This window comes from Meriones unguiculatus, chromosome 8 (genome assembly GCF_030254825.1).
Source record: "Meriones unguiculatus strain TT.TT164.6M chromosome 8, Bangor_MerUng_6.1, whole genome shotgun sequence".
Classification (NCBI taxonomy): domain Eukaryota; kingdom Metazoa; phylum Chordata; class Mammalia; order Rodentia; family Muridae; genus Meriones; species Meriones unguiculatus.
In genome coordinates this window covers 25525533-25534800 of record NC_083356.1, presented here as the reverse complement: position 1 = coordinate 25534800, position 9268 = coordinate 25525533, and the positions used below count along the sequence as shown (strand labels likewise).

The window sequence follows — 9268 nt, the reverse complement described above, 5'->3', positions numbered from 1 at the left end:
AGTGGCCCCTATGGGGGAGGGGGTTGGCCTTCAAGGGGTCAGTCTTGAAAGACAGACCTGAGAAAGAGACACAGGGGGAACTGAGTTAGACCCCCACACTAAGGCAGCATTTCCTGAGGCAAATGGGCTTAGGAAAGGTTCACAAGGCCTGCAGATGTGGCTGGACCCAAGGACCAGAGGACACAGAAGGTGTCCTGATGTCTTCACTGTGCCTCCACCCACAGGCAAGGTGCAGTCACCTGCCCCCCCCCCCCCGGAGCATTCAAGGAGGGAACAAAGATTCCAGCCAGTCCTCCAGCTCCTCCCCCAGGCACCATGTGGGTGCACTGAGCTGTGGCAGGGCAGGGCACAGGGCTGGCTGTGTGGGATTGAGGCAGGACTGTAGTGTGCAGAGCACAGCGTCATGACCCAGCTGCTTCTGGCCCTCTGGGCATCTCTGATGTTTGTGGAGCTGACCTGGGACTTGATGATCATGGCGGCACCGGGTAAGAGCTGGACAGGGATGGAGGGGGATGGGATCAGAGTGGGAGTCTAACCTGTGCTCCCCGCCCACGGACGCACATTCTTGTCCACAGCCCAAAACCTGAGCTGCTTCCAGTGTTTCAAGGTCTCCCACTTCAACCAGTGTAAGCCCAAGAAGTGCCAGGCCAACGAAAACGTCTGTCTGAGCAACGAGGTGCTCCTTTACTCTAGTGAGTCTGTCCTTGAGCCTGGGCAGCTCCAGGACCAGTGGCAAGGCTGGGTCCCGGCCCAACGTGTATCCTCTAGGTTCTGGATATATGGGAAGGTGTGATCTGAATTTCAGGTGCTCCTTTTTCTCTCCCAATTGCTGTAGTTGTTCATGTGTCACTCCTAGAGCTCTCTCCAGGGCAGAGGCTCTGATGTGACATTGAATTTCCAAATGAACAGGTGAGCGAAAGCCGAGACAGCCAGGCAGGGATGGCTTTGCCAAAGCCACCCACTCACGTGGGAGGGACCTCATGGGGTTGCAGAGGCAGTGGGACCATTGGCCTTACGGAGGATAATGGAACAAAAGCCAACGCTTTGCTTTCCCCGTCTGCATGGAAAAGCGAAAATAGGAAAATGTCCAGAAACCAGAGGTGCACAGCCATGGCGGGTTGCTTCAGCCCCTTCCCTGGGACCCCGCAGATGCCTTTGAGTTGCCTCCTCTCTGAGGTAAAAGTCCTGAGCCTGGCTGCAGAGTCATCCGTAAACTCTAGGCTTCTCTTGTTCCCTGGCTTCCTGAGAAGAATGGCTTGAGCTTGGCCTAGGACAAGCCCTGAAGGAAGGGTACGTTGCAAGCCTCAGGCAGGGTGGCCTGGCAGACTGTCCTCTGCAGCAGTATCCACAGCTCCCCGGGGCTGCCTCTCGCTAATGTGTTTCCTCCTTTGTGCTTTGTCAGGCTGAAGCCACCTTTTCCCAAGAGGGATTTTTTTTCCCTGGGAGGGCAGCAATTTCCCCAGGGTGTAGCCCCTCTTCTAATCAGTTGCAACCCTGCCCTTAGGGTCCCTTTCTCTTGTTACAGTGAAGGGGGTTTGTGTACTAAAGATCTTTTTGAAGTGGATGAACTACTTTCTCCAACTTTTTCTTTCAGTCTTGAACCCTTCATCTTGCTGCCCCCCTTACGCTCTGCCCCCCCCCTGCCCACTGCCCCCCCTCACCCCCAACTTTTTTGTTCAGTTGCTCTTGAGATCTGCTCTGGCAGATCTGTGCAGGGAGTGGGCTCTCAGGATTCCCTTTGGGGGCTACCTGTTCTGGGGGAGATCTGACACAATCACTGGGGGAGGACTGTTCATGGTTTCCAAGGAGGCCACAGTCTCCGTAATCTCTGCCAGAATGTCCTTGGTCACCCCACGTTCTGTCCCACCAAGCAATGTACTCTTTGGCACCCAGTCCTTTTCTACTTTGGGTCAGCGAGGGCTGCTGGAGAGAGAGCCCACCTCTTTGCTGTATCCCAGGTTGGTGGTGAGTCTGGGTAGCAGAGCTCTCATCACTCTGTGGGTCTTGGCTGTGAAAGGACAGCAGGGCCAGGGCCAGTCCTCCACGCTGGAAGCTTCCCCCCAACACCTCCCCTCTGGCCTCAGGGTTCTAGGACCACATGCTGTTCTCTTTTCCCGTGCAGACACAAGGAGCAGAGTTCAGATCAGCAAGCGCTGTGCCATCGGGTGTTCCAACTCCAACAGTCTCTATGAGTGGCCAGTGAACAATATATTTCACGCCAAGATCACCAGGCAATGCTGTTCAGTAACTCTCTGCAACAGAGCACCCGACAACCGGGACCTACCAGAGAAGCTCCTGCCGCCAATGGCTCTGAGCCTCCTCTGCACCCTGCTGTCCACACCTGTCCTGTGACACCCCCCCCCCCAACACACACACCCTTCTAGCACCTCCTGGTTTCCACTTCAAATGGCTATCCCACCTTCATCCATTCCAGGACTTGCAAGGTGATGCTCAGTCGCTGAGGTAGAAAAGAGGACACCATACCCTTTGCTCAGTCAGGACCTAGCAGCCTGCTCCTACCTGACATCTTGGCTCAGGAAGTTGGGAATAAAACCCTACTGCTCCTCATGGAGACAGACAAAGGAGTATTTCCATTGCAGGCCCTTGGTACACTGTCAAGATCTGTGAGTGGCAGGAGGACCTGGTGAAGCCAGAGGTGCGGCCACACTCTGACACTGCTCCATCTTCCTCATAGCAGTTGACTTTACAGATGGGGTCCGGGCTGAGAAACAGTATGGGGTCCCCTGTTCGTGCACCCAGGGCTGCTGCATCTCACTGTTTAGAGACAGTGAACCCTTGCTGCGCCACAGCCTGGCTCCTGCTCCTTCACTGTCCCGTTGCCCCGGCGAGCCACCCCTCTTGCAGCTCCCAGTATAGACCTGCATGGAAGCATCCAGCCAGGTGACACCTAGACCTGTCCCCAAAGCCTGGAGCCCAGCATAGGGTAAGCATATAAGCCAAGCTCAGATCTGGAGTCCTAGGAGGGCTCACTGGCCACGGTCTGAGGAGGGGGTGGGAGCAGAGACAGGAGTGCCACAAGGACAGGAGAGAATGCCAGGGTGGTCTAAAACCACGTTTGGTTGAAGCGTCACTGCAGGAAGTGAGGCCTGGTGACTATGACTGGGTACTTGGGTCCCTGGGTAAGGGCACAGGTAAGTCACACAGAGAGGGACTAGGAGACTGATTGGCAGCTTACAGCCAGCCAGGCTGAGTGGGTTCTACTGGGCATGAAGGGATTGTCCCCACAAAAAAAAAAACAAAAAACAACCCACAAAAAACAAAAACAAACAAACAAAAACAAAACCAAGAATTTTGCTATGAGTGAGCAAACTCTTGGTATGGGGCAAATATGTCACTCTAGCCTATGACCACAGTGCAACAACACAAGGAGGATTTACTTGGCTCAGAGTTTCCGTCCACCATGGTGGGCAGGCATGGCGGAGCCCAGCTCCCTGCACTGGAATTGTACGGTGAGGCCGTTGACAGACCAGGACGCTGAGAGTGAAGCTGGAACCAGGGCCCAGGTGGGACCTTCAGAGGGTCCAACCACTGCCACCTCCTACTTCCACTAGACTCACAGGAAGGTTCCACAGCCTCCCCCCAAACAGTGCCACCAGCTGGGGAATAAGGTTTGAAATCTGACCCTGAAGAGGGCGTTTCAGATCCAGGCCCTAACAAGTGAGCCTGGGGGTAGGGGTGGGGGTGGGGCATGCGTGGTATCCTGTTTCCTGATCCTTACACCTGCCTGTGCTGGTCCACACACACACACACACTCCTGCCTCCTTGAGCCTGCTCTTCGCGCTCCTGCACCACTCTCTCAGCCCAGGTGGCACTATATAACCCCGGGAGGGCGGGCCACACTGTAATGTCCTCCCAGGATCCTGCAGTTTCTTCCTATCCTACACCTTGGCCCAGTGACTGATACGGCCCACAGCCCTTCAGTGGCTCTGGATAACCCTGGGTCTGGTGTCTATCTTCCCAGGGTCCCTGACTAAAACCAATCCTTCCCTGCAAGTTATGGCTTTTCACACTGAGTTTCGGCCCCACTCACTCCCCACACTGACCCAACTGCTTAGTGGCCCAGGGCAGGAGTCCTGAGGTGTTAGGGCTTTGGGAGTCTCTGGGTCTCCAGGCCTGGGGTATCCTGCTAGGCCTCTTCTAAGGGAGCAGGTACTAAGAGGACCATCATGCTGTGGTAGAGTGGACTAGGTGGCTCCTAGGAGCCAAATTCTCCTGTTAAAAAAAAAAGTGTGTGTAAGTGCCAACTGGGTCCTGTGCTGGTGATGCACGCATCTGAGAGAGACAAGGCCTTTCTTGGCCCAGATGTGCTTGACCCAGGTCCTAAGGGTGGCAAACAATCAACAGTCACCAAAAGTCAAACTGAGACAGATGCTTTTCCATCCTTTGTCTTACATCGACGATTGAGGAGGCAGAGACACAGGTGAGAGACGAGAAAGCAAACCTTACCAAGAAAAGAGCAGGCAAGAGTAGAACTCCCATCATGGGGGACGAGGCAAGGAAGACACTGTGAAGCTCCTTGTTCAGGAGCTTTGGGGGGGGGAGGTTTTTTGTTTGTTTGTTTGTTTGTTTGTTTTTTTAAATAAGGATTAGAGTTAGAACTAGGAAAAGATTAAGGTAATTTTATTGAGATGCATTAATCCTCCAGACATACATAGCAAAGGCCAACCCAATGGCAGGGTTCACAGGCTCTGTGCATGCCTCCCCTATTAGGATCAAGTAATGAATGATGAGGTGCACAGCAGATTTTATATGAAAGAGGCTTATTAGATGGATATGAAGAGAGGAGAGAGAGCAGAATATGATGGGGAGGAAGAGAGGGTGGGTGCCCGACAGAGAAAGGAGAGAAGGGAAGGGAGCCAAGAGGGCAAGAGGCAAGAGAGGCCAAGAGGAGTACAATGTGGTGGGTTGGTCCTTTTAAGGAGCATTGTAACCACACCGGCCAGGTGTGATGACATCATAGGTTGCTAGGCAACCCAGAAGCAGGTGCTTAAGTATTAAGATCCCCCACCCAGCCAGGAGATAATCCCATACTGCTTGCCCAACTGAGGATGACCACACAGCGAATCCTCCTGTGTCCATTTATTACTTGCTTCCTTAGCTGCTCACTTTGACTCATGTGCTAAGCCACACAGATCTTGACAGGCACTGCCAGCAGGTAATGCTGGACCCTGACTTTGGCTTTTGTTTGCTGGTCATTAATAAAACTATTTTCTCTGTGTTCCCATGTTTACAAGATCAGATTGCAGTTTTACCATAGGCCTTTTTTCCTTTACTGCCTATAGACAGCTAACTCCTGTATCCTCAGGTGAGTGTGGACCTGAGCTAGGGGAGCTCTTCCACCCAACCTCTGTATCACATAGTTACTCTATACCCTTTGGAGTTGGGACCCAAGTTCTTCTTTTGAAGAGAGGACTCTGGGCTTCAGTCTTTTGGGGGTAACCTTTCAGCTGCAAATCAGAAACTACAGAATAAGTGAATTTTTAAGTTAGTGAACTGTGGGGGTAGATGGCTCAGTTTCTAAAGTACTTGCTCTGATTCTCAGACCCATTAAACAATGCTGGACATGGTGGCGTGTGTGTAGAATCCTGGCACAGAGACAGGTGGATTCCTGGGACTCGATAGCCAACCAGTCTTGCCCGGTTAGGGAGCTCCAGGCAAATGAGAAACCATGTCAAAGGAAGTGGATGGTGTTCCTAAGGATGACATCTGAGGTTTTCTGGCTTCCACATGTACACACTCTCATGCACACACACACACAAGTAGAAATTAGTGGAGAAAAAAAAAAGTTGAGCAATACGTGAAATAATCCTGAGATTAAGGCAGGAACTCTTGGTGGTAAACGCGTGCTAACTGAGAATCAGGCCAGCCACTTGCTCGGAAGAGACCACAGAAGGAACGGTCAAAGGCCTCTGAAGGGCATGGAGCCTGCCCTGTAGTGAGAGGCCACTGTCTCTCCCGCAACTGCTTTCCCTAGAGCTTCTGACCTATCTAAACATCATCATTGTCTGAGTCTCTCCTGGATCCCTGGCACTTTCCCATTGCCTGGACCAGAGCCATGTGGCTTTTAGAGGCAGCAGTCCAGCCAGGCTATGAGCATCCAACATGCTGGGCGGGACCGTGCAGGCATTCAGGCCAGCTCCTTTCCTCTCTGGACATGCGGAGGTCTGGAGCGCAGGTGGCTGGGCCTCCTAGGTAATGGATTAGAAAAGTAGGGAAAACCTACCCAGCTAAAATGCACCACAAGCCAAGGCAGATGGGATTTGCTCCTGTTTTCTTCTAGCTTCACAGCTTTAAGTCTATCCGGTTCTTTGGCTTCGGTGAAGGGTGGCCGCCAACCGATTTTCTCTGTCTTGTTCCAGTTGCCTGTGTCTCTACCCTTGCCATCTATACATGAGTTTGTTCCATTTCAACCTTGTCTTAACGCACCAGAGTCCTATGGCCACTCCAGTCTTGGTGCAAATGGCAGAGGGGAGATAAAGCATCGTGATAGCCTGGGCACAGGAGGGAGCTTTAACTCAAAATTCAAAGCAAGCCTTTAATCCCAGCACCCGGGAGGAGGAGGCTGGCAGTTCTCTGTGAACCCTGCAGCTCCAGGCAGCAGGCAGCCGAACCAAACAGCGAATGCCTAAGCTCTGAGGGAAGGGGGCTCGCGCCTCCACGGGGATGGGTTGAGGACCGCCCACCCAGGCTGTGGGTCAACCCTAAGCTTTGTCCCCTCGTCTGTGAGCCTGATGTGACTTCCTGGGTGGGAAGTGTCCTTGCGTGCTGTCTGCAGCTCCCGGTCGGTCGCCAGCCTAAAGGAGAGATTTCAGATAACAGAGGAAGGCCAGAAGCATTCAAGGGATGGGTCTTCGGGGGGGCGATCCCGTCACCAGGCTTCAGGCTAGCAGTGGGTCCGAACACTGCCAAGGCTTGGGAAACTGAGCTGCCCAACGCAGTCATAGCAGGTGAGTCTGCACCTGCACCATAGACCCCAGCAGCTGCCGAAGCAAAGGCGCTCACTGGTGTGCCTACTCTGTCAAAGAGAGTCAGCTTCCCAGCAGCAGAATCACTTCTTAGACTAAAGGTCGTGGAAACCTCAATAGCAAGGACAAGGGTGCTCAATAGATGACTGAGCTCAAGGACGCTGAGGTGGTTTGACGTTCGTCATTAGGGACAGGCTTTCGAGAGTTCATTTGCCTAGTCCCACTTCCAAATCTCTTGCTGTCTCCTCCTCCCCCTCCTACCTCCCCTGCTTTGTATTTGCTGTCGAATGTGTTGAACTCAGCTTCTGGCTCAGGCTGCCTGATGCCATGCCTCCCTTGCCATTCTAGACCCTGCCTCTGAAATAATAAGCCCAAATAAACTCTTCCTTCCCTAAGTCGCTTTTTGGCTCATGATGTTTTATTGCAGCAACAAAAAGTAACTGAAAACAGGTGCCAATGCTGAGATAACATGGAAGATGGGATACTGAGACAACACAGCATCTTTCATGTAAATATGTGTGTGTGTGTGTGTATTCTATATATAGTAAGGGCAAGCTCTTTGGGTGTGAATGTGAAAGCCTAAAGCTCAGCAAGGAAGTACAACATCAAAGAGCAGCTGGATGGAAGCATACAATGCAAAGACATCACTGCCAAAGTAAAGAAAAGGGGGGCTGGGAGCCCAACATCAGGTCAGAGGTGACAGCTGACTGGAACACATACAGAAGAAACAGGCAAGTCATGAGCAGGGCCACCAGAAAGCCTGATGTGCATATGGCAACTATCCCACAGGCTGTGGAGAAGCAATGCAATAGAAAGAAACATTTGAGGAAATGACAGCTGGTGGCAGGGTCAGCTCAGCGGTAGAGTGCCTCGCCCAGTATGTAAGACTCTGGGAGAAGGCAGGCAGGAAAGAAGGAAATGTGCTCATCTCAGAGAAAGGCATAAAGCGAAAGCCCGTGTGTCCCAGAGTCAGTGAACCTGCAAGCGATGAAATCCAAAGAAACACGTGTATTACATACCACATACCATCATCACAAGCTACGGTTTTCCCGGTGAGAAGAGAAGGTGTAACGTGGCCACGGTGGCCCTGGGCAGAACAGTGGTGAGAGCAGGGGGTGGCATCAAGAGAGCCACCCCGGAGACGAGCCTTTGTGTTTGTGAAGGGTGGAGGTCATGAATAAAGCTGAGTCTGAGATGTTGCTCTAGATTCAGGAGACGCAGGCTGGGCAAGCAGAGGGGATGAGACCTGGGGCAGGTGTGAGGAGGAGGTGCCGGAGGACGTGGGAGAAGCCGAGCAGGTTCTTCCAGTAAGAATTAGGATTGTGCCATATTTGGTGATTTTGATAATTGCACCACAGTTAAGTTAAATGTCAGTGTTTGAAAAGTGAGCATAAAAAGTACAGAATAATTCTTACACTTTTTTTTTTCAGCTTTTGCTTTGTTTTTAGAGATAAGGTCTCATGTAGCCAAGGCTGGTCATGAACTTCTGATCCTCTGCCTCCACCCAAATGCTGGGGTTATCGGGGTGGGACTCTGCACCTATCTTTTTTTTTTTTTTGCAACTTATTTTTTAATAAATCTAAAATTATTTCAAAATAAAAAAATGAACCCTTCAACCAAATATTAACCTTTATTCTTCCCGATAAGCTTGGCCCCCAGTTTCCAGCCTTCTAGTCAGAAGCCAGATTTTTCTCACTCATTCCTTCAAACTACTTTACAGAGGTTCTCGTGGGAAATGTGTTGAGTCTGGAAAGCTGCCTTTTTCATTATTAATTTCCAACTTGAGGTTGGGAGGCGGTAGGAGTGTCATGGGTGAAGGGGGGGTACTGGTGAGAATCGATAAGATCTGGACACTTTGAATGAAAGCAGTGAACTCCCTCCTCACACACCTAGCTGAGTGCCAGGGGCGTTCAGTTACCTGCACAGTCAGGGCCTGAGGGGCCCACCTGACCAGTATGCTCTGTGGAACATCAACTCGAGAAAACAAACTGTCCTCAGGATCCTCAACCCTTGACCCCATCCCAGCCACTCACATCCTCAGGTTAGGAACCACAGCTCAGGACGGAGCTGTAGTGGAGTGGAGGAGGGACCTGGTGCTGGTTTCGGGGTGCCGTGTGACCCAGCTTTCCCTCCTGCCAGGACCCCCAGGGATACAGCTTAAGAACTCAGGAAGCATCCTGGTACTTTCTTTCCTCTGCCAGGGCCCAGCCAGGTTGGGGAAAGGGTTGTGGTTGTCTTAAGCTACACTAACCCAGGGGAAGAACAAGGACCAACAGAACACG

The 9268-nt window shown here is 52.0% G+C and overlaps 1 protein-coding gene across 1 annotated transcript; it reads left to right on the top strand.

The window, feature by feature from the left end:
* Positions 1–356: 356 nt before the first annotated feature.
* Positions 357–2478, top strand: Ly6l (lymphocyte antigen 6 family member L). The gene is made up of 3 exons (XM_021659711.2): positions 357–485; positions 576–692; positions 2123–2478. The coding sequence occupies exons 1-3, from the start codon at positions 404–406 to the stop codon at positions 2350–2352; spliced, it is 429 nt and encodes a 142-aa protein (XP_021515386.1). The 5' UTR covers positions 357–403; the 3' UTR covers positions 2353–2478.
* Positions 2479–9268: the final 6790 nt, after the last annotated feature.